Consider the following 26,704-nt stretch of genomic DNA (forward strand, 5'->3'; position numbering starts at 1 on the left):
TCAAAGATTTTTAATCAAAGGAATGAACTTATCAGACATGCATTTCAACATATAAGCGGTAGAAGGAGTAAAGATAAAAGAGAAGGAGAGAGGGAGAGATGACCAGACTAAGGCTGCTTGGGAGTGTAATGCAAGGCCAGGGGATTAATGATGAGGGCCTGTAATAATAGAGAGGAAAGGGTGGCTTCAAGAAATAATTAGGACATATAATTCACAGCAGTTGCATCACTCAGTTCAGTTCATTCAGCTTGTGTGAGAGAGGAATAAAAGACAAATTTAATAATTTTTGCTTGAACAGTTATGTAGAATGTAGATCACCATTCTAAAAATAGAGAATAAAAAAGAAGGAGGAGGTTACTCAGGGTGGGTGGAGATAATGCTTTGGTTTTGATTTTGTTAGGGCTGAAGTGCCTATAGGACATACAGGAAATTAGTCTCATAAGTATATAGAAAATTGTAGACCTGACACACAAAAGAGTGAACTAGAGATACATGTTTGTATAGTCATCCGCATAAAGGTATTAGATGATGCAATTGTAATAAATGAAATAATTTAGGCTTTATAAAACAAGGTTTGAAAATACTACACCTGGACTCTCAACTCCAGAAGGCTATATTCTCTGTTTACAGTGCAATTAAGTTTTAAATTGACAGTATTAAGAGCAGTAAAATAAACTTTGGTAACTTAAAAACATCATGAGAAGAAAAAAATCACAATGGAAATTAGAAAATATTTAGAATTAAGTAACAAATCACTGTAAAATCTAATATTGTACCTAAAGCAGCACTTAGAGGGAAATTCACAGATGTCAGTGCATTTCTCTAATAAGCAAGGAAGATCAAGAATAAGTAAGTTATGCATAGCACAAGTGTAGGGATTTGTTTTAAAAGGAAAAAGATGTTGAAAGAGGTCAAATAGAATAGAGTCTGTGTTCTCTGTAAGTAGGAGACTAAATCCCAAGAGTGGGAGAAAGTGTGCATGCAGAAGGAGGGTGCTCGAAGAGTTCTAAGCAGGGAAGGGAACCAGGGACTAGTAACAATTTCTGACTTGCGTTAAAAACTCAGCTGAGACTGAAAAACCTTTTCCCTAAAATACAGCCACAGAGTTCCATACAGTTCATTAGAACCAAATTGCATACTTGAGTCTCGACTTTCTACTGGGCAAAACAATGAAACAGTGGTCAGTTATATGCTTTTCTTCTCCCTTGGATAAAAACATATCACTTGTACAAAAGAAGGGCAACAATTCATGGTATTGTGTGATTTCCATATTTGAGTATAGATTGCTATCATAATGTCAAAGTACAATCCAGTAAAAGTAATCCTATTAGAGGCCAAAATGATGGTCCTAGGTATATACTTCTGTGATAGCTTTTGTTAATTATTGGGTGATGAAAGGCCTAAGTTAATATCTGGAAAGTACAGTGCTTTGGGGATATCTTCTGAATGAGAATTGAGGAGTTAGCCTGAGTACCTTGAACAAATTACTTGGAGTTTTTTTATTGTGACTATTGTGATATATATGTTTAATTTTATCTTTTCCTAAATGGCTTATCAGTTGTCCCAGAACCATTTGTTAAGCAATTTGTCTTTGCTTCAGTGACTTTAAGATGCCACCCCTATCATATAGTAAATTTCCATGGTTATTGAGTCTATGTCTGGACTTTGTTTTCTATTTCACTTGAATGGTTGTCTATTCCTGTGCAATTGTCACATTATTTTAATGATAGAAGCTTTATGGTATTTTTAACTTTATTGAGAAATAAGTGAGAATAATCAACCAATATAATTGCATATATAAAAGTATACAATTTGATGATTTGATATACATTGTGGAATTATTACCAAGATCAAGATAACACATCTATCACCTCACATAGTTAATTCTTTTAAATTAAAAAAAAATCTTATTGGGGTATAGTTGATTTACAATGTTCCATTAGTTTCAAGTGTACAGCAAAGTGAATCAGTTATATATATATATCCACCATTTTTCCCTGTGCTATACAGTAGGTCCTTATGAATTATGTTTTACATATAGTAATGTGTATATGTCAATCCCAATCTCCCAGTTTATGCCTCCCCACTTTTCCCTCAGGTAACCATAAGATTGTTTTCTACACCTGTGACTCTATTTCTGTTTTGTAAATAAGTTCATTTGTACCATGTTTTCAGATTCCACATATAAGCGATATCATACGATATTTGTCCTTCTCTGACTTAACTGCCCTCAGTATGACAGTCTCTAGGTCCATCCCTGTCACTGCAACTGGCATATTTTGTTCTTTTTAATGACTGAGTAATTTTCCATTGTATATTTGTACCACATCTTTGTCCATTCATCCGTATGTAGATGGACATTTAGGTTGCTTCCATGTTCTGGCTATTGTAAATAGTGCTGCAATGAACATTGGGGTGCATGTATGTTTTCTAATTACAGTTTTCTCCAGATATATGCCCAGAAGTGGGATTGCTGGATCATTTGGTAGCTCTATTTTTAGTTTTTTAAGGAACCTCCATACTGTTCTCCATAGTGGTTGTATCAATTTACATTCCAGCCAATAGTGTAGAAGGGTTCCATTTTCTCCACACCCTCTCCAGCATTTGCTGTTTACAGATTTTTTGATGATGGCCATTCTAACCGGTGTGAGGTGATACCTCATTGTAGTTTTGATTTGCATTTCTCTAATAACTAGTTATATTGAGCATCTTTTCATGTGCTTTTTGGCCATCTGTATGTCTTCTTTGGAGAAATGTCTATTTAGATCTTCCATCCATTTTTTTGATTGGGCTGAGGTTTTTTTTGTTATTGAGCTGCATGAGCTGTTTGTGTATTTTAGAGATTAATCCCTTGTCAGTTGCTTCATCTGCAAATATTTTCTCCCATTCTGAGGGTTGCCTTTTTATTTTGTTTATGGTTTCCTTTGCTGTGCAATAAATTTTTTGTGGTGAGAATGGTTAAGATGTACTCTTAGCAACCTTCAAGTATATAATACATATTTTTTAACTATAGTAATGTTGCTGTACATTAGATCCTCAGAACTTACTCTTCTTATAACTGAACATTTGTATCCTTTGACCTCCATCACCCTATTTCCTCACCCCACAGCCCCTGGCAACCACCATTGTATTATCTGTTTCTGTAAAATTGACTTTTTTTAGATTCCACATATAAGTAATAACATACAATATTTGTCTTTCTCTGTCTGGCTTATTTCACTTAGCTTAATGCCCTCCAGATTCGTTCACATTGTTGCAAATGACAAGATTTCATTCTTTTTTATAGCTGAATAATATTCCAGTGTGTTTGTGTGTATTTATCACATTTGTGAGATATATATATGATATATATAGATATGATATAGTGATATTCACATTTTCTTTATACATTCATCTGTCGAAGAACATTTAAGTTGTTTCCATACCTTGGCTATTGTGAATAATGCTGCAATGAACATGGGGGTGCATATATCTTACAGAGTTAGTGTTTTCATTTTCTTCAGGTAAATACCAAGAAGTGGAATTTCTGGATCATATGGTAGTTCTATTTTTAATTTTGGGGGACGCTTCTTACTGTTTTCCTTAGCGGCTGTACCAATTTATATAACCACCAACAGTGCACACAGGTGTTCCCTTTTCCACATTCTTGCCAACACTTGCTATTTCTTGTCTTTTTTTTATTTTTTGGCAGTACGCGGGCCTCTCACCGTTGCGGCCTCTCCCATTGCGGAGCACAGGCTCCAGACGTGCAGGCTCAGTGGCCATGGCCCACGGGCCTGGCTGCTCCACGGCATGTGGGAATCTTCCCAGACCAGGGCACGAACCTGTGTCCCCTGCATCGGCAGGCAGACTTGCAACCACTGTGCCACCAGGGAAGCCCTATTTCTTGTCTTTTTGATAATAGCTATTTTAACAGATATGAGGTGACATCTCATTGTGGTTTTGATTTGCATTTCCCTGATGATTAGGGATGCTGAGCATCTTTTCATGTACCTGTTGGCCATCTGTATGTCTCTTTGGAAATATGTCTATTCAGATCCTGCCCAATTTTTAACCAGATTGTATTTTTTTGATGTTGAGTTGTATGAGTTCTTTATATATTTTGGATATTAACCCTTTATTAGATATATGGTTTGCAAATATTTTATTAGGTTTGACTTACATTTATGAATTAATTTAGGGAGCAGTGACATTTTTATGATATTGAGTCATCCTCTTAAAGAACAATGGATGTCTTTCATTTGTTCAAGTCTGCTTTTGTGTTTTTCAGGAATGTTTTAAAGTTTTCCTCATATAGGTTTTTGTACATGTCTCATTAAATTTGTTCCTAACTATTTTTTTGTTGCTATTATAAATGGGATTTTTCTATACCATTGTATTCTCTAACAGGTTTCTGTATGTATATGAAGATTATTGATTTCTGAATGTTAATTTTACATCCTGCTTTAATGGTTTATTGTCTTTTTTTTACCATTGATTTCTTTTCTTTTTTACCATTTTTATTTTTACCATTGATTTTCTAAAGTTTTACCATTGATTTTCTAAAGTTTTGTAGATGTACTCTCATGTAATTTTCAAACTTTTTTTGTCAGTTCCCATACCTCTAATTTAGTTCTCTTGTCTAGTCGCATTGTAATACCTCTAGTACAATGCTGAAGAGTTGGAAGTAGTGTGCATCCTTGTCTTGTTCCTCATTTAAGTGGAAATACTATAATGATTTCTCATGAAGTAAATGCTAAATTAAAATCAAAATATACACATATTTTATCATGTTAAGAAATATCATCAATTCCTATCTCCTGAGTGTTTTTTAAATCAGGAATCATTTTTATAGTTTGTCAAATATATAGAGAGAGTCAGTTTATTTGCTATATTTTCAACATGTATAGAGATAATTATATATGTCTTTTTAGATATATTTATTGGTATATTATAGTAATGGATTTTCTATTAACTATTTTGTATATAATAACTATTTCTATATAATTTCTGTACATTGACTATTTCTATATGACTTTTCTATTGCATTCTTGAAAAAATTCTACTTTATCATGGCACATTTTCCTAATATAATACTAATGATACTAATATTCATTAGTACTTCTGCATCAGTATTTCTAAGTGATATTTGCCTATAATATTCTTTCTTTTTTTGGTACTTCATCAGGTTTAGATATCAGTGTTATATTCATTTCATCAAAATACATGGAAAGTCTTCTTAGTTTTTAGTGCTCTGGAATAATTTATGGAATACTGGGATTATCTTACCTGTGAGGCTTTGGTGGAATTTTCCTGTGAAACCATCTGGAATTGATGCTTTTTTGTGGAGTAGTTTCTTGGTACCTTTCTGTGTTGCTTCTGTGAAAACTAGCCTGCTTAGAATTAAGCTTTTTATCTCTAAAGGGGTTAGCTTTGTTAAATTGTTTTCTTAGAAAATTAGCTGTTTCACCTAAGTTTTAAAATTTACTTCCATATAAATCTGTAAAATAGTCTCATGATTTTTAAACTTTGTTTTAAGAATTCTCTCTCGTGTGCTATTTAAAATTTGTTAAATTTTTTATATTTGTGTTTTCTCTTTTTTTCTCTTGATTAGGCTCAATTCAGTTGGTCTAGTATGTTAATTTTTTTCACCAAAAGACCCTGAAATTTAAATTTATTGTCTTCTCTTTTTCTTTTCTTTACATAATTAGTTTCTGTTTGTATCTCCATTATTTTCTTGAGATTCTTTTGGTTTATGTTGTTCTTTTTCTTTTTGAGTTGGGAATTTAATTTTTATTTTTATTCCTAAAACTATTAAGGGCCATGCCTTTCCCTCTGATCATTGCTTTAAATGTATCCCATGTATTCTGGTATTGAGTATTTTTATTACTATTATTTTTTAGGTATTTTGTAATTTCAGCTTGTATCTCCCTCTTAACCCAAGAGTTATTTAAGAAAGTGTTTTAAAATTTCCAAGTGGGAGAGCCTGTTGATTTTGATTTTGTTATTAATTCCTGGTTTCATTACCCTGTTATCATAAACTGTTGTTCTGTTTTATGGAACTTAGCAGTCTGATTTTTTCTTTGTGACCTAATATATGATCCCTTTTTGTGACTGTTCAATATGAACTTGACAAAAAGGTATATTTTTATTATCAGATGTGAAGTTCAGTATATAGTGACTTGCTCTTCCTTATTGATTATGTTCTTTACTTTTTTGCTGTATCTTCACTTATTTTTGGTTTGATTGATCTGTCTGTTTTAATGGGATGGACTGTGGCTGTTGTCTACCCAGCTGCTTTGGGGCCACAAATAGTACTTATTTCTCCCTCCTTCACTATCCATTTTAAATTCCCCTCACCCTCAGCTGCCTCCTCAGTAGGTCTTGGTGACTTATCTGGTAGTATAACCTAAACCTTCATGACTGTAGGTCAGTTCCAAGATGTGTTGATTGTATCACCTGTGTTTCATGTGTATTCCTTCCTGCCTTTTTTGTATAAAGCAGTCTTTCTTCCTTTTGTTTTTCAGAGTCATTTAACCATGCCAGTTTGGTGACTCCTCTTTTTGTTTGCTCATATCTTGTCATAAGAAGTCTAAAGTGTCCTGGTAGCAGCTGTAACTTTTAGTTTGTTAGGACCTTTGATGTGCCTCCTGTCAAGAGAGAGCCCCTTTGGGTATCAGGATCTCCAACCCTGAAGAGTCCAAGGTTGTGGAGACAGAACGCACAAAATGTACTGTGTTATTGGAAGTGATGGCAGATAGGACCACACCTGCTTCTACTTCTTGGTTTGGGACTCATATATCCTTCCTATTAGGGACAAAGCATCATATGGAGGTCTCTGATTTAATAAATACACTGTATCCCAAAGGGTGGTACTCCATCCTTTCATATTGTTTCCTCTGAGCTGGTTCTTCAGTTATAACTTTAGAAGGCAGTTCCAGGGTTCTGTGAGACTGGCTACCTCTAGATGGCGCAAGGTGGATTAAGACCAGTGGATCATGTCATGGGCTCACTCTTATACCTCCTTCAGTGTAGGGATACTATGCTTTATGAGGTTCCATGCTTGTGGATCAGGCATTCTGTAATTCTCTAGTTAGTGGTGATAGTTAAACCTCTAAAGAGAGGAAAGGCACACTTTTAACTAAAATATGTGTCTAGCTCTGTAAAAATGAACTGCTGATACTGCCAGATTGAAAGGGGCCCACATGAATGTAAATGTTTTAAATCTCTCTTTTAAAACAAATTAAAAGGATGCATTTGCCAAATCAGTGACTACACACCATGCAAGGGAAGGGCCTTAGTCATCTGCTTTGGTGATAATACATCTGACACAGCAGCTGCATTTGGGGCTGTGGTAGTCTACAGTTATCTCCAGAATAAAACTGATTTCTGTAGGGGCCAGTCGGACAAATTAAACAGTGCTATGATAGAGACCACCACCCATACATATTTTAGATCTTAAATGATGGCACTAATCTCTGATATGCTCTCCACACACAATGTGATTGGCCATCATGTAGTTGTGAGTGATTGGCTGATCCTTAGAACCAAAGGTCCACCTGACGATAGGAGTATCCCTGCCTTTTTGGCTCCTTTTTAGAAAATCCAGTTCTCAGGAGGTCTTCTAGAGATACCTATTTTATGTGAATCACCAAAAGCACAAAACGATGGTGAGTGAGATTAAGTCCTGGCTTTAAGGAGCTTATATTCAAGAAATTAATACTAAATTCAGACTATGTCAGAGCCTCCACTGTCTGTCTTTCTTCCAGACATCAAGATTAATTAGGTTTGTTAAAATTAAAAATAAAAAATCAGGTCATTCTTTAATAATCTAGAATCAGTTGAGTTCTCAGAGAAAATTATAAAACAGTCAAAGAATTTCTTTCCTGAGGTCTCTGGTCTCTCCTTTCTATATTCTCTCCCTGTTGGGTATGAGCTCTTGTCTATTTCAAACAACCAGTGTCTCTTTTTCTTTCCATAATTTACCCTTCTTATCAACACCTGTTTTTAGAGAAAGATCTGATAAATATATTTCGCTCCCATCGGTAACTGGTTAACAGCTAACTGCAATATAATTCCCTCTCAAGGATATTTACATTTCAACACTAAACAGAAACCTGAAAGTTATGCAGTGTTATGACACTCATAAGTTATGAGTGTCATTTAGTGGGCAGGGAAAAATTTGTGGTTGATTAGAAACTTTGATACTTCTCAAATTAATCATATCATACAAGTAGTCACCTACACTACCAATAAGGCAGGACAAGACTGGCCAATATTTCTTGCTAGTGCTTTCTAGTTTGGAAATTCAAATCTTCATAAGAGTTAGTAAAAGCAAAGCACTCTGAAGTTTTTGTTGTAAATGCTAAGTTGTTTGCCATTGGCATTGAAGAGAATTGTTCATCATTAAAGACCATCTGAACAAATGTCACTTCAAGGTTGTTTTCTTGCTTATTCTAGGTGCATTATTAAATTGCTGTAACAAAGAAGTAAATATACCTGTGCATTTAGCTCTTTACAGAACTGTAAATATTAGAGGTGTCTCATGGTACTTTAAAACATAAGATTAAAAAATTTTCCATAGTCTTTCTTTGTTTTTAAGAAAAACATATGAAGAATGCTGTACAGGACTCTTTTCTATTTCTTTAAGCATAGTAGTATCAATTTTAGCACTAACCCCATGCTTCCTCCAAGTTCTGGCAGCAAACCACCTTCAAATGTGGTAGCAGGATAGTTAGAATGTTTGTTGATTCAGCCCTTAACCTCCCTGGGCTACAGAGATTGCCAAATAGTTGAATTTTAGATGATGTTCTTGGTAAATGGGACCAGTTGTTTACTGTAAAAATGAGCTGAGACCACTAATCACAGAGATACCAGAAGTGACCAAGCAGTGGGTCCTCTTTTTCCACCATGGTGGTCTTCATTAGAGACAAAGACCAAAGTTTATTTGGAGAGTCTGCTCATAAGTGAAGGCTGCTTCTAAATGTCCATTTTAGCACTTAAGTAAACTTAAGTGGAAGGAGACTGCCTGTGGCTAGCTACATTAGTTGAGTAGATCTTGGTGCTAATGGATTCCCTTCACTTAAACCAATTACATCTTTGGTATCTTTTATCAAGTGAGTTTGGTTGAGTAATTTGGTGTTTTTAGTTGTTACTCAAAAAGTAGTGCTGAAAGAAAACGTGATTAAATCAGTCAATAAATAATTGTTTCTTGAGTTCCTACAGCATGCAAGGCTGTGCCTAGTGAACACTGTGGGATATATACAAAAAGAATGTGTTATCCATAATTGGGGGAAATTTACAGCCTGCTTGAGAAAGACAAGATATATACATATACTGTTAATAATGGTAATGGCATCATGTGAGAAGTAAATAGTTATTATAGTTCAGTGTTAGTACAGAGGGTTAACATAAGATAGAAGGATTAGGGAAGGGGTCTTGGAAAAGATGGATCTTGAATTAGATTGTTGATGAATAAAGGGCAGGAAAAGGGGAGAGCAATCCAAGCAGGGTAAATCACATGAGCAGAGCTAGACATCTAGGTAATATGCTTGGTGGATTTACAGACAGTGAATAAAGCTAGCTAGCTGATGCAGATTTCTTGTGTTGGTTTAGAGTGACAGATAAGGTTATAAAAGTAGACTCTTGCCAAATTGCATAAGGCCTTTGATTCTAAGCTATATCAGAGGCACAGTATTCAGTAGCTAGGTAGTCAGGCCTAATACCACAGTCGTATTCTGGAAAAAAATATGGAATCTTCCCCTTCATCTCCCAAGTAAACCAGCCAAAGTTTTATTGATTTGCCTGGTTTCTGTCCATAACAGTCACAAATATTTATCCTTTCATACTCAGTATAAGTGGCAGTCTCTATAACTGTTATCTGAAAGGGGATGGAATCTTCTGCCAACCTAGGATGAATCTTAGTACTATTAGTTACTGTTAATAATAGTACTTAGTACTTTTGTTACAGTGAGGTAGAGCTGAGGCTGCTCACCAGATTGAGGAGGAAATCTTTCCATCCAGAGGAGAGTTAGCAACGACTAGGGCAACTGTCTTTGAAGATGCTTCCTGTTCCCTGTACTTGGTCTACAGCCATCTTTCCCAGTTCCTCCTTTTAGCAGGCAATAAAGTGGGGGACGATTTATTGCCTGGTTGACTGCACAATTTGGTCAAATTCACTGCCAATTCCCATTAACTCTCCTCATATCCTGTTATCATCTGGTGAAGCCCTCATACTTCCTCTTACAGAAAGCTATGTCTGCATCAGTATCCCGTCCTCATGACCTGAACCGTCAGGGACTGTGAAGGATCTGAGATTTTATCCTGTTTGCAAGCCAACAAGTTAGCCTGACAGTTTCAAAGATTCTGGTAGAAGACACAAGACTCCTGGGATAGAGACAAACAATAGTTTATTACTCTCAGCAATAGTTTCTGTAGTATCAACACTTCTGCACTGACTCGCTGAGCTTCAGTTTTCAGAGGGTGATATGAAGAGAGCTGGATGACCTTTGTTTATACAGTGGGTTGCATTTCATAAGAAGAACTTGGAGCTTAGGGAAGCTGAATCTTTTATAATGGACAGCTATAAAAAATAATGGGTTCCAGAAAAAGACATTATTATATGGACAGTAAGTGTTCCTGCCTTTTGCTATACGGGGAGACACTATCTCTATGTTTACTATACAAAATTCCCTGAAAAGAGACTGGTATGAGAAATGGTAAGTACCTCATTTGCATAATGTGCAGAAATTCAAGAGATTATGGAGAATTGTCTCCAGCAACATGTTAGGGTAAATGTTGGAGGTATAAAGATGAGTAAGAGACATTCCTTTTTCTACATGAGCTCACATTATATTGGAATAAACACATCCATAATTATAATATTAGTGCAATAAGTACTAAACAGCCATTTTAACAGAGTTCTGTAGGAATATAAATGAACAAGCTACTGATTTTGACTAAGAGGAACTATGAAAGGCTTCACAGATCATGATACGTTTGAGTTGGTAACAAATTGTGTGATGAAGGAACCTCAGGGGTGGAGGGAGTTAAGAAAGACTTCTGAGAAGCATGGTTGCTTGATCAAAGATGAAGACGTCGTAGGGACTTACCAAATGCAAGCAGAGGGCAAGGGCATTCCGGAACAGATATATGAGGAAACTGGGTGTATTTGGAGAACTGAAGACAGTTCAGTGTTTTAGTCAAGTCTGTTTCCATTAAAAATGACAGAAACCTAACTCAGTTTTCAGCCAAAAAATCAGGACTGGCTAATGTAGTCAGGAAGTCCAGCAGTGCATGTGCCTAGGGATTTGGCTAGATACAGGAGCTGGACGAATATAATCAAATTACTCTTATCTTCTAGCCTTACTTATCTCTGTTGGCTTCATTCACAAACATTGTGGAACAGGTGGCTCTTGGCAACTCTAGGCTTATATTGCTCTAAGAGTTCGCAGTCTTAGCAAAAAGAAAGCACTCTTCTTTCTGTATAGCTCCAGCAGAAATTCTAAGGTAGGCTCTAGCCAATCTGACTGGGATTACATGGTCATCTTTAAGTCAACCACAACAGCCATGAAACAGGAATACTGTAATTGGCAGGATTTGGATCACCTAGGGGTATAGGTGATCCTATACCCCTAAAAACTGGGATGGGCACCAGAAGCACATGCACTGCAAACTGGGGAAGAGAATAGTTTCCCAAAGAGATGGTGAGCAGATAAAAAGAAATGCCCTCTACATTTCACATTTTAGGTGCCCAATATCTGTATATACCCTTCTTCCCACTTACACAGGTTTTAAAATGCCTTTGGTAACATAGTGCATGTGGCCACCCACACAGCTGAAAATACACTCTCCCTTCTCCAAAGAAAGATAACCCAATGTATTGCTTACAGCTCCAAGGCCAGGTTCTTTGGGTAAGGTGCATTCTCAGTGAGGCCCAGATACAGGTCTACATCTCAACTAATCAGTGTATGATTTCAGAAAGAAAACAAGATAGCCACACTATTCATTCCATTTGGAAAACGAGAGAATGAGAACCTAGAGTGGCCCAGGCCCATAGTTGTGTATTTAAACCAAATGTAGGCGATTGATACATGACAGTTCCTCATAACAATATAAATCAGCTTTTTAAATCACCCAGCTTCCCACTCCCTGCCACAAACTTACACGCACCGAAATGAGGAGAATCTGAGGTAAAGAGTCTCTGGAATATATTGTACATTCTATGAAACCAGGGAATGTCTTCATTCTCTAGTATATGTTCAGTACCAAGAACAATGCCTGACACATGGTAACTACGTGTTGAAGGAATGACTAGATATTCTTTTTTTTTTAAACTCGGCTTCGTCCTGATTTTATTTTATTTATTTATTTATTTTTTTGCTGTACGCGGGCCTCTCACTGTTGTGGCCTCTCCTGTCGCGGAGCACAGGCTCCGGACGCGCAGGCTCAGCAGCCATGGCTCACGGGCCCAGCCTCTCCACGGCATGTGGGATCTTCCCGGACCAGGGCACGAACCCGTGTCCCCTTCATCGGCAGGCGGATTCTCAACCACTGAGCCACCAGGGAAGCCCCTGACTAGATATTCTTAAAGATGCTCATAAGAATTCTAAATGAGTCACGTATATAGACAATGAGTACCTAAAATGATATTTATCTAAAGGTAAATATCAAATCACAGTCATGTGTACCTAAAATGATACTTATCTAAAGGTAAGTATCAAATCACAGTCATGTTATTATCTCTAAAACATTTTGAAATATGAGTTTCACTGATTTTTATCTGGGGACAAGTTTTCTAAGGTTCTTTACATGGTTGCAAGCTATTGTCTACCAGAAAGCAAGTGGTTATCTAAAACATCCAATACCAATTACCTTTTTGCTTTGCAGTTTTATTGAAGTATAATTTACATATAACAAAACTGCCTATATTTAAATTGTACAATTTGATAATTTTAGACATATGTTTAACTTGTGAAACAATCACTGAAATCAAAATAGTGAACTCATCCATCAAACCCCAAAATTTCTTTGTTTACCTTTGTAACCTTTCCTTTCTGTCCTTCATGTTCCTCCCTTCCTCAGTCTACTACTGACCTGCTTTTTGTCACTATAGGCTATCCAAACTTAAATATCAAATAATGGTCAAAATAAATTATTTTAAAATTATAAGTTTAGTAATAGTTTTCTGTAGATTTCAGTAGAATGAAAGTAGGCTTTGCAATTGACTTTGTAGGTTTTTTTGAGTGACTTCAAATATACTGTGAATACTATTTAAGCAAAGTTTTATTTATAAGAGAGAGTATGCTATGTCATAAAGGATTTTATTGTCTTTTTGGATTTTCTCTGAGTTTTTAGAATGTTACATATAAATGGAATTTAGAGTTCAGCTGTGCTATATTTACTGCTCAAATATATAGAATTACAAAAGGGAAAATATATAAATAGCAATAATCATTTGCAAAGATTTTTAACAGTATCATAATGGAAAAAATATGGTTTTGATGGCTTTTTAGACCTAAAACAGCAAAAGAGAATGAAAGTGAGCCAGATACTTAGATGAATTCTTTATTCTGCATTTATTTTTCCAGAAGCTCATATTTTCTATTTTTGGTTTTTTCAGAAGACAGAACAGTTCCTTAATTTGCAGTTGCACACTACCCTGTGCTAAAGTTTAGTTTCTATAGTTTACTGGGAAAGTGAATTTATTATTTTTGTCCTTTCAAATTTTTTTTGGCATTAACTTTTGGATAAATTATTCTCACTCAGAAAAGGTCATTTAAATCTTCTTTTATTACTTTCCTACTTGGACTCAGTATATTCCCGACATGGCATGTACTTCCACAAATGCTAAAGAACAAAATCTTATGATTGTTTTTTGTATCCATGTCTCAAACTAAATTCTCTCCTTACAGAAACTCTCTCCCTCTGAATGCATTCATTCTTGTTTGCATATGAAAAATTTCAGTCCTATCTATAGAAGCTGTACTAGTTGGTTATTTTTTGTTGGGGTGGAGTTGTTTGCTTTTTCAGACAAAGGGTAACTTTTGAAATTGTGTAATTGAAAATATAATTATTCAAATAGAATTTTTTTTTAATTTGTTCATCAATTCAGGCCATCGAATGTTTGTTGAATGTACTTTGAATGTACTGTATGTCCAGCACCAGACAAGGCTTTGCATAACTTTGCCCTTTAGGAATTCATAATTTTTATGTTGCCCTATCTTAAATGGTTTCTTAATTTTATCTTTTCTCAATATGACTATTTTTCAAAGGAATATATTCATCTCTACTTCGTTCAGACTTATAAACTACTCAGAAGATAAATTTAAGCCAAACCATATTGCGTTCTTGTGTATTTAATGCACAGTGTATATAAAAATTAATGAAAAAACTTGAAATTTTTCATGATAGTTAAATGACCTAAATGTCACTCTTATCTATAATAACAGAGTATTTAAAGCTATATTTTAAAATATCAGAAAAATTTAAATTTCCCCAAATATGTACTTTATTTTTAACCTATTATAATTGAAGATGCTATTACCTCCAAAATAATACAAATTCTGAACTTCACTGATTTCATCTGGGGCCAAGTTCAATGAATAAATTCTACTTTCTCTCTAATGGTCTTCAAATCATTACAAACTGTTGCCTACCAAAAAACAAATGATTATCTAAAACACCCAATACCAGTTAACTTATTTTTGTATAGTTTTGTACAGGTATAATTGAGGTATATTATAAGCTCTATATTTTAAATTGTATAATTTCATAATTGTTCATGTACGTATAACCTGTGAAACCATCACCAAGATCAAGATATAAAAGGTATTTGTCAAACTCAACGCTTGTTCATTTTTCGTAATCCCTCATTTTGTTTTTCTGCCTCCACCCTTCCCAGGTTACCACCAATCTGCTTTTTGTCACTTTAGATTAATTTGCATTTTTCTAAAGTTTTACATAAATGCACTCATATAGTATATACTCTTTTTTGGTCTGGCTTCTTTTACTTAGCATAATGCATTTGAGATTCATCCAGGTTGCCACATCCAGGTTGTTTCATTTTACCAATATAACATAATTAGTTTATTCATTGGATTTATTTATTTGTGGATTATTTATCAGTTTACCATTTTTAACTATTTTTTTAACTGGAAGAACTATATATTTCAAAGTAAAACAGACTTACCACTCCTATTAAAGAAGTACTAATGTGCTCAATGTACACCATAGAGCATCACATATTTATTCTGTTAGGAGCCTGTAGCTTCCAGACTTCTGACAGCTGCCAGAATGAGAATGACAATATTTTAGTTTTATGATTTCTTAGGGAGCTAATGGAATCTGCTAGTGCTTTGGTTCCCAGGTTTTAATTTTAAAATGCATGTTAACTAGACTCAGCCTTTAGTGATTAGAGAATAATAAAACGTTTTTACTGGAAAGGATACTGAATCACTCTTCTCAGTGCAGTAAACAAATGTTAGCAGTCCAAAAATAGAAGATACATTTTTACTTATTATTTTTAAAGCTACTTGAGTTTCCTGCTTCTTGATAAAAATTGGTGATAAAACTATTTCTATTAAGAAGGCACCACATGCAAGATACAAAATCAATATACAAAAAATATCAGTTGTTTCTATACACTAATAATGAACTATCAGAAAGAGAACTTAAGAAAACAACCCCATTTATAATTGCATTAAAAAAATACCCTAGGAATAAATTTAACCAAGGGGGTGAAAAACCTGTATGTTAAGAACTGTAAGACATTGATGAAAGAAACTGAAGGAAACACAAATAAATGGAAAGATATTCCATGTTTGTGGATTGGAAGAATTAATATTGTTAAAATGTCCATACTACCCAAAGCAATCTACAGATTCAGTGCAACCCCTACCACAACTCCAATGGCATTTTTCACAAAAATGGAACAAACGATCCTAAAATTCATATGGAACTACAAATGACCCCAAATAGCCGAAGCAACCTTGAGAAAGAACAACAAAGCTGGAGGCATCGCACTTCCTAGTTTCAAACTATATTACAAAGCCATAGTAATCAAAACAGTATGATATTGCCATAAAAACAGACACATAGATTACTGGAACAGAAGAGAAAGGAAAAAATGACCAGAAATATACCCATCCACATGTGGTCAGTTGATCTATGATAGAGGAGCCAAGAATATACAGTGATGGAAAGGTCAGTCTCTTCAATAATGGTTTGGGAATATTGGACAGCCACATGCAAAGAAATGAAACTTGACCCCCTATCTTACACTATACACAAAAAATAACTCAAAATGGATTAAAAACTTGAACGTAATACCTGAAACCATAAAACTCATAGAAGACAACATAGGTAGAAAGTTCCTTGACATCGGTCTTGGTGATGATTTTTTTTGGATTTGACACCAAAAACACAGGCAACGAAAGCTAAAATAAACAAGTAGGACTACATCAAACTAAAAAGGTTCTACATAGCAAAGGAAACCATCAACAAAGTGAAAAAGCAGACTATCAAATGGGAGAAAATATTTGCAAATTGCATATCTGATAAGGGGTTAATATACAGAACATATAAAGAACTCATACAACTCAATAACAAAAAACAATCTAAGTATTATTCAGCCTTAAAGAAAGGAAATCCTACCATTTGTAATAACCTGGATGCACCATGAAGGCATTATGCTAAGTGAAATAAGTCAGACAGAGAAAGACAAATGCTACATGATCTTACTTTTATGTAGAATCTAAACAAAAACAAACACAAAAAACCTCATAGATACAGAGAACAGATTGGTGGTTGCAGGAGGCAGGGGTCAGGTGGGGAAGGTGGGTGAAGTGGGTAAAAGGGGTCAAAGGTGCAGACTTCCAGTTACAAATAATTCATAGGGAGGTAATGCACAGCATGGTGACATAGTTAATAACACTGTATTGTACATTTGAAAGTTTCTAAGAGCAGATCTTAAAAGTTATCATCACACACACAAAATTACAACTAAGCATGGTGATGGATGTTAACTAGATTTATTGTGGTGATCATTTCTTTCTCTCTCTCTATATATACAGGTGTTTTACACCTGAAACTAATATGTTTTATTTCAGTTATATCTCAATTTTTAAAACAAGCACCGCAAGTCAGACTGCTTATCCTTTTCCTCACTAAGGTGTTATATTTTCAATTGTGCTGTGACAACTTAGATAGTGAAGCACATTGTGGGAGAAACCATTTTGACTTTTCAGTGTTTACTAAAGTATTTTAGATGAAAAAAAAATAAAGCATTTTATCAGATTTTTGTTTTTAATTTTTTTTCTGTATAGTTTCATGCCAATGTAGTTTTCTAATGAAAGTTATAGACTCTGAATGGTGTATTTTTAAATCTTTCAATCTCTGAGCTCTCTGAAATTTTGCTACTTGGCAAGGATGGCCACATCCTGTCATTTGATTTACATTTTCAACAATGAATTAGAGAGTTAAAAAAACTTTATTTTATAGACATAGGTTATCATTAAAATTCAGTTGACCCAGTTAACTCTGATTTTTATATTTTAAATTTATTATTTAAAGGGTAAGATCTTTACTTGGTGGTAACCCAGGTATGGAATTTTTTTAATAATAAAAATAGGGCTTCCCTGATGGCGCAGTGGTTGAGAGTCCACCTGCCGATGCAGGGGACACGGGTTTGTGCCCCGGTCTGGGAAGATCCCACATGCCGTGGAGCGGCTAGGCCCGTGGGCCATGGCCACTGAGCCTGCGCATCCGGAGCCTGCACTCAACAATGGGATAGGCCACGAGCCTGCACTCAACAATGGGATAGGCCACAACAGTGAGAGGCCTGCATACCGCAAAAAGAAAAAAAATAATAAAAATATTCCCGTTAGCTATCTGTTTTATACATGGCAGTGCACATACGTCAATCCCAGTCTCCCAATTCTTCCCATCCCCCCACCGTCCACACATCCGTTCTCTACATCTGGGTCTCTATTCCTGCCCTGCAAATAGGTTCATCTGTACCATTTTTCTAAATTCCACATATCTCTGTTAATATACGATATTTGTTTTTCTCTTTCTGACTTACTTCACCCTTTATGACAGACTCAAGGTCCACTGCCATGTGTAAAACGGATAGCTAGTGGGAACCTGCTGTATAGCGCAGGGAGCTCAGCTTGGTGCTCTGTGGTGACCTAGAGGGGTGGGATTGTGGGTAGGGGATGGGAGGGAGGTCCAAGAGGGAGGGGATATATGTATACATGTAGCTGATGCACTTCGTTGTGAAGCAGAAACTAACACAACGCTGTAAAGCAACTATACCCCAATTTAAAAAAAAAAACAGTTTATTTAACAAAATATATTCTCTGGCCAAGTTTCAAAGGTAACCTATTTGAGGAGATTTTTTTCCTCCTTTTAATAACTATACTGATGTGCTTCTGAACTTTTAACTAAAGTTTTAATTTTAAAATATTCAATTTACATGGCTATAAGAACAGATTTACTGACATCTTTTGTCTCTTATTCCCTGGTCTTTGGTACTTTTTGTCTTTTAAATATTCTGTACTATAATTTTAATGATTAAGAAGGAGCAGATATTCAGGCATATATACTCAATAGTTCATGTTTATCCAGAAGTCACCTCATAACGTTCTTCTTACTGTTGATTGAAAATAAAGTACAGACACTAAAAACTATATAAAACAAATTCATATCACAAACAGTTATAAGAAAAACACTCTTATAACTACCACACAGGTCAGGAATAGAACTGCCAGTTATCCCCAGAAACTTTTATGGATCCCAACAGCCACAAGCCTATCTCTCCTCCAAAAAGTAAACAGTTCCTCTTTTATCTTTTATGGTTTATCACTCGGGTGTACATCTTTTAAAACTGTAGCTTAGTCTTGTTTGTTTTACTCTTGTGTCTTTCAGTCTACAAGTTCTCCTTCCATTACCTTTTCCCCAATTTATAATTTAATTGTTGAAGATCCCCAGCCATTTAACCTGTAGAGATTCCCACAGCCTGGATTTTCTGATTGTAGTCTAATGGTGTAGTTAAGCACGTTTCTCCCTCCTCTGTATTTCCTGCAAATTGGTAGCCACATACAGAGGCCTAGCCAAGGTCAGTTTTGCTTGTTTGTTTTTGGCAAGACTATGGGTGATATTGTGTTCTTTCATCAGGAAGCACAAAATGTCTATCATCATTCTGTGATGTTAGTTAACAGTTGTGATTCCTCAACTCCCTACATACATTAGATCATTTAGGAGATTGCAAAATGGTGATGTTCCTTCATTTCTTTTTCATTTATTGGCTGGAATACATCCCCTAATCTACTATTTGGTTAGTTATGGTATGTATAGGAAAGGTGGAATAAATGCTTGATTCTTCACCTTTGTTTACCAGTTTTGGAAGTAATGAGTTGGCTCTCTTTCATCCGCTAATTGTGAATTTTTTGTTGTTGTATCACTTTGAACTTCTGAGTTTAATCATATTTGACCTGTTGCAATCCATTGCAATTTTTGTCCTTACTGAAGTTCATATTGTCCCATTTCTGGCTGGTGAGATCCTCTTCAAGCTCCCAGAGTTCTTTTAACGTGACTCCAGGTTTGATACCTTTTACAGCTTGCTTTCTAGTATGACAGGGTGTTCCAGGCTCAGCTGGAGAATGGACAGTAATTATGAATTTATGTATGAGGATGCTGTGAACCAGTGGTTCTAAACTGGTATTGAGGGGCCAAAAGTAGCCACCAGCCATGTTGTCCCTTTTTATTGTCAAAAGAAACAAACAAATCATTATTCAAGAACAAAAAAAATCAATTTTTTAAGCATTTACTATGTGCCAGGTGTTGTACTAGTTTCTGGGAATATGATGGTTAATAAGAGATAAAGCTGCCCTCAGGGAATTTACAATCTGATGAGGAAAACAATACAAGTCCAAACACTATCAAGTAAACTTGTAGGACCCTAGGATGGTGTGAATCTTAGAAGAGTCCTAACTCAGGGTATTGGAGGTCAAAGAAAGATTTGCAAGTAATATATTATTTAATCTCATATTTACAACTTAAGTGTTCCAGGTGAAGAAAGATAAGGGAAAATTACTTAAGGCAGAGAAAGTATAGATGAACCTGATTTCCTTTAGTTAGAAAAGCCATCAACATGTCTGTATTAAACATATTCTGTTCCAAAACTTCCAGAAATCTGATTCTGTGTCCTGTCTTTCTGTTACCACTGCATTTTCTCTTGCCAGAAACGACCACAAGTAATATTTTTCTCTACAGAATCCAAGTTTTAAATTGGAGTCATTTCTGTACTAATCCAGACTGGATAAGTTGGTATTACTTACTGTTGATTTTTTCTTTTTTTCCAAGATGAGTTTTCCAGAATCAACCTTGCTATTCCATCTTACTTGTTGGCATTTTAATTACCATAATATTTACCCCTCCAATGAACTGTCTTTTCTAGCTGATATTCATACTTAATTGCAGCCTTCTTTTAAAGATATGATTCTTCTACTTGTCCTACTTTTTATTCCTTTGTCCATGTCAGAAGGAAACACTGAAACAGCTTATCTGTGACAAAATACAAGGAAAACTATAATTATTAGATTATTACCAATATTGAAACTGATCATGATGAATTTCATTCTAATGTATTATTTCAGTAAGAATATCGATCTAACCATTTTGAAGCAACACTTGTTGGCCTTTTCTCAGCACAGATTTTTCTGACACTTTGGTTCATTTCTATTTCTTGAGAAAACTGTTTTAGACTGCTAAAGTATAATTTCCGAAAAGGTAAAATTATGATTTTCAGGCAAATATGAAGTAAACATGGGTCAAAGATTTTATTCAATTTGTTAATTAATGATGGAACCAGTAAGATGTGAATACAAATTCAAAGAACATTGAGCTATTTATAGACAATTGAATATGGGAATGTTAGAATAAGATAGTTGAGTTTGATACAAAACTGATTAGTATCCTGTATGTTAAGCTATATAACCTTTGGGGTTATTGTTTTTTTCACCAAACAGAAGAATTAGCATATAGTTAGTTAGTAAACAGTGAGTCTAACAAAGTACATTCCATTAATCCTTGGGTGGCTCTGTGTCCCATATGACACTGACAAGACCTGTTACATATTTTTTTTGCCTTTTCTTCAAGTTGTGAATGATTTTGAATAAGATTTCAAAAATCTCTTAGACTGGATTAGAGAATTTTCTTTGGGTCTGAGGACTGTTCATGAATAACTGATGAAGTAAGCTCTGTTTTAGTATACTTAGTAAGTTTTGTATTCCAATGTCAGACAACTGCCTAACGATTAATCTTTAATATTGAAGTTTTGAGAAGAATAAATCATTTTTATTGAACATCAAAGAAAGGCAAAGGGAATTTCTGTATGCTTAATAGATTTAAAGTAATTTGCTATGGAATAAACTCTCTATATTTTTATGTTCCCTAGGGTTTTCCTGGAGATATTGGGATTCCTGGACAAAATGGCCCTGAAGGATCAAAGGTAAGGAAAAAAAAAGAAAAAGAAAAACAGAAGAAGAAAAAAGTATGGTATCTATAGTTTTCTAATGTCAAATCTCAATGAATGGGTAAAAAAATATTTTAGAAATAGCAGAACATTTCTGGATATTTTTGAGCTGACTCAGTGCATTTAAAAAACCTTGTACAGCTTGTTTTGAGATAATCAGAAAGTAGTTTGCGTGTCTGGTTGTTCTTTTGGTATCATTTGTTTAATAGGAGTTTGTTTATACAGTCTCTTGGGTTCAGGTCCTTGAAAATGATTTTCCTGGTTTGGTCTAGACTTAGATTAGGGTGACAGTATTTGCAAAGCACATAAATAACTGAAAAAATGATTTCTTATAAGAGGTGAAAAAAATTTAAAAACCCCCAAACCTATAGCCTACACTAAATGGATGAGAGTTTTCTGACCACTAAAGAACCCTTTAGGGCCTATTAAATATCCACTGATTAAAATAAAAGAAAGCCTATAGTGTTCTGGAATTTATACATAGCACAAACTACCTGCAGAAACCTAATCATTTCTAACTTCCTTTACTGTTGTGTATGTATACTAGAAATTATCCATAGAAAACCTTTAAATACCAAGCTTTGCCAAGAAGGCTGACATAGAATGAGCATTGTAAACAAATAAAGTATTGTGAATAGACACAGAATGATGAAATATCTTGAAGTTTGGAGAACTGGCAGGTTATGAAGTATAGCTGCTGTGGAAGGTTATTAGTGTGAGTAGAAAGGACGTGTTAGGGGATGAAGCTGGAAAGGATATTAATATAGCTATATTTGTTAGTATACTATAGTGTCAAGTACTACAGTGCTATAGAAAATGTTTTACAGATATCTCATTTAATCTTCACAACAGCTTTAAGAGGTAGATTTTATCCCCATTTTATAGATAGTTAAGTTATTCCCTCAGTCACATAACTATCAGGTGACTTAGTCAGGATTCTAACCCAGACATGATTTCAAAGTCTGAGCTCTTAACCACTTAGTTTGGGGATTAAATTGTGGGGAAGGTTTAAGACCATGTTGAAGAGTTTCTACTTCTACCATGGGCATCATGGAGTAATCAAAGATTTTTAAGTAATAAAGTGTCCTAGGTGATTTATGTTTTAAATTTATTTATTTATGGCTGTGTTGGGTCTTCGTTTCTGTGCAAGGGCTTTCTCTAGTTGTGGCAAGTGGGGGCCACTCTTCATCGCGGTGTGCGGGCCTTTCACTATCGCGGCCTCTCTTGTTGTGGAGCACAGGCTCCAGACGCGCAGGCTCAGTAGTTGTGGCTCACGGGCCCAGTTGCTCCACGGCATGTGGGATCTTCCCAGACCAGGGCTCGAACCTGCGTCCCCTGCATTGGCAGGCAGATTCTCAACCACTGCGCCACCAGGGAAGCCCTGATTTATGTTTTTAAAAAGATACCTCTTATGTCAGCATGGAGGATGGTTTAAAAGGAGAAAAAATGAAGGCAAAGAGATGAGCTAGAAAAAGGTAGAAAAGAAGTTATAAAGATCTGAAGTGAAACAGAACATTAATTCAATCAACAAATATTTACTGGCTGCCTCTTATGTGACAGCCATTGTGCTAGACCCTAGGGCTACAAAGATGAAAAGTCCTGCTCCCTACTTGCAAAAAACTTACAATCTAGAGAAATATATGCAGGAAATCCTTTATAATAAACATGTGAATAAAATATAATATGTGATACTGTGTGAGTATAGGGTTAGGGGACTCAGATTACACTTTGTAGAGAAGGTAGCACTTGAGCTGACATGATGAATGAGTTGGAATTTGCAGACAGACAAGTAAGATATATGGCATTCAGGAACAGGAAACTTGTGAGAGGATGAAAGTACAGTATTTGGAAAACATTTGTACTAAAAGTTATTCATTCTTAATGTGAAATTCAAATCTAACTGGGCATCCTATGTGTTATCTGAAAACACTACTGGCCACCTAACAACTCTCCCTGTACATATTCAGCCGTATTTCCCCCTCCCTTTCTGTCTCCACAGAAAAGTTATTCCTCCCCCTCCCCAGTATTCAAGTTTCACATATGTTTTATATCAAACCCTCTCCTGACTCCTGAATGACCTCATGCCATCAATTATCACCTTTATCCTGATTCTCCTTTGGCTCAAAATTTCCTATCTTTGCCCTTGAAACCATTTTCACTGCCAATGTTTCAGTTTAGGCCCTATTTATTCTTCACCAGGATTAGTGTAATAGCCCTCTAATTGTTCTTCTTGCCACCATTCTGGCATTTCTTCAAATCTACATCCAAACTACTGATGTAATAATGTTTGTAAAGTATAGATTTCATCATGTCATTCTTGTACTTAAATTCTTCAGTATCTCCATAGCTTCCAGGTTAAGGATTATAATTCTTTACTTTTTAAACAAGGTTCTTTATGACCTACTCTCTGTCTCTAACTCTGTTGTCATCTAGTCACATCTCCCATTGCTCTTCCAAAAGCATGACTCCAGGTAGACTATTTAGAGTACCAAACCATGCCATACTTGTTCAAATCTCACAGCTTCCTGCATGCTGTTTTTTGTATCTGGATCTGTGCCCTACTTATTTAGCTAACACCTACACATCACATGCCACATTGTCCAGGAAGCTTTTCCTGTTCCTCTCAAATCTAATTGAGATGTCTCTTTTCTGTATTCCTAAAAAAATCTATCAAGCACTTATCTTCATATAACTGCTGATTTCCTTTTCTCTCTATTAGACTGTAAGCTTTTTGAGAAAGACACATTGGTTTTATACATATCACAATAACCATGATAATATCTATAGCACATAATAGGAACATAATAGATATTGGCTGAGTGGATGATTGATTGAATGACTATTTAAAAGCTAATTCAGAAATAGAAACAATACAACTTGGTATCTGATTAAATGAAGGTGATGGGAGAAAGAGAAGTCAAAGATAAAACTGGGACTATGACTTGAGTTACTGATGTCATTGACTTAACTAAGGAACTCAGAAGGAGGAGCAGGTTTGGAAGATGGGGAAGAAAAGAAATTTGATTCTGGGTATATTTAGCTTGCGGTATCTGGTTGACGTCAAGACAGAAATAATCAATATCTAGTAGTAAACCAAATCCCAAAGTAGAAATAGTAGCATGAACGGACATTGAGAGAGAGAGGTAGTATAGAGAACTGAGTTGAGAATTTCTTATATGTAATTTAGCCCCTTACCTGCTGTATACTCAGGAACTTGAACTTGATGCATATATGAACACATTCATTTTTCCATTCATTCAGTAATTCATTCATTTAACATTTATTGAGTTTCTTTTATATTTTAAGCCAAGTACTAAATGTGGAATGATAAAGATTTCTGAACTATGGTCCCTCCCCTTAATGAGATTACAGTTCAGAGAGAGGCTGGAAAAAAAAATCACAAAGTATTGTAAGACGTGCTATATAAAAGAGTTGGTAAAGGGCTATGAGAGCCTAGATAATTGAGCAACAGATTCTGCCTTAGGAAATTGGGAATTACTTCAAGAGGAAGTGATAATTGAACTTAATTTTTTTTCTTCTGTAGGGTTTCCTAACTTTAAAAAATTTTTATTGAAGTATAGCTAATATACAATATTGTATAAGTTACAGGTGTACAACACGGTGATTCACAATTTTCTAAAAATTTAACATTTTAATTTTATATTGGAGTATAGATGATTAACAATGTTGTGTTAGTTTCAGGTGTACAGCAAAGTGATTCAGTTATGCACGTGTCTATTCTTTTTCAAATTCTTTTCCCATTTAGGTTGTTACAGAGTATTGATCAGCATTCCCTGTGCTATACAGTAGGTCCTTGTTGGTTATCTATTTTAAATATAGCAGTGTGTACATGTCAATGCCAAACTCCCAATCTATCCCTCCGCCCAACTTTTCCCCCCTGGTAACCATAAGTTCATTCTCTAAGTCTGTGAATCTGTTTCTGTTTTGTAAATAAGTGCATTTGTATCCTTTTTTTAAAGATTCCACATATTAGCAATATCATATGATATTTTTCTTTCTCTGACTTACTTCACTTAGTATGATAATCTCCAGATTCATCCATGTTACTGCAAATGGCGTTATTTTATTCTTTTGTAATGGCTGAGTAATATTCCATTGTATATATGTATGACATCTTCTTTATCCGTTCATCTTTTGATGGACATTTAGGATGCTTCCATTCTTGGCTATTGTGAACAGCACTGCAGTGAACACTGGGGTGCATGTATCCTTTCAAACCATGTTTTTCCCCAGATATATGCCCAAGGGTTGGATTGCTGGATCATATGGTAACTCTATTTTTAAGTTCTTAAGGAACATCCATACTGTTCTCCACAGTGGTTGTACCAATGTACATTCCCACCAGCAGTGTAGGAGGGTTCCCTTTTCTCCACACCCTCTCCAGCATTTATTGTTTGTAGACTTTTTGATGATGGCTGTTCTGATTGGTATGAGGTAATATCTCATTGTAGTTTTGATTTGCATTTCTCGAATAATTAGTGATGTTGAGCATCTTTTCATGCACCTCTTGCCCATCTGTATGTCTTCTCTGGAGAAATGTCTATTTAGATTTTTTGCGCATTTTTTGATGCAGTTGTTAGCTTTTTTGATATTGTGCTTCATGAGCTGTTTGTAAATTTTGGAGATTAATCTCTTGTCAGTCACATCATTTGCAAATATTTTCTCCCTTCTGTGAGTTGTTTTTGGTTTTGTTTATGGCTTCCTTTGCTATGCAAAAGCTTTTGAGTTTAATTATGTCCCATTTGTTTATTTTTGTTTTTATTTCCATTACACTAGGATATGGATCAAAAAGATATTTCTGTGATTAATGTCAGAGAGTATTCTGCCCATGTTTTCCTCTAAGAGTTTTATAGCATCCGATCTTACATTTAGGTCTTTAATCCATTTTGAGTTTATTTTTGCATATAGTGTTAGAGAATGTTCTAATTTCATTTTTTTTACATGTGTCTGTCCATTTTTTCCAGCACCACTTATTGAAGAGACTGTCTTTTCCCCATTGTGTAGTCTTCCTTCCTTTGTCATAGATTAATTTACCATAAGTGCATGGGTTTATTTCTGGACTTCCTATCCTGTTCCATTGATCTATATTCCTGTTTTTGTGCCAGTGCCACACTGTTTTGGTTATTGTATCTTTGTAGTATAGTCTGAAGTCAAGACGTGTGATTCCTC

The 26,704-nt window shown here is 35.2% G+C and overlaps 1 protein-coding gene across 1 annotated transcript in view; it reads left to right on the plus strand.

The window, feature by feature from the left end:
- Positions 1-26,704, plus strand: part of COL24A1 (collagen type XXIV alpha 1 chain) — a 395,634-nt gene that overhangs the window by 132,661 nt on the left and 236,269 nt on the right. The window contains exon 20 of the mRNA XM_059061755.2: positions 21,437-21,490. Coding sequence (XP_058917738.1) covers positions 21,437-21,490 — 54 coding nt within the window. The remainder of the gene's footprint in view (positions 1-21,436; positions 21,491-26,704) is intronic.

This window comes from Kogia breviceps, chromosome 1 (genome assembly GCF_026419965.1).
Source record: "Kogia breviceps isolate mKogBre1 chromosome 1, mKogBre1 haplotype 1, whole genome shotgun sequence".
Lineage (NCBI taxonomy): Eukaryota > Metazoa > Chordata > Mammalia > Artiodactyla > Physeteridae > Kogia > Kogia breviceps.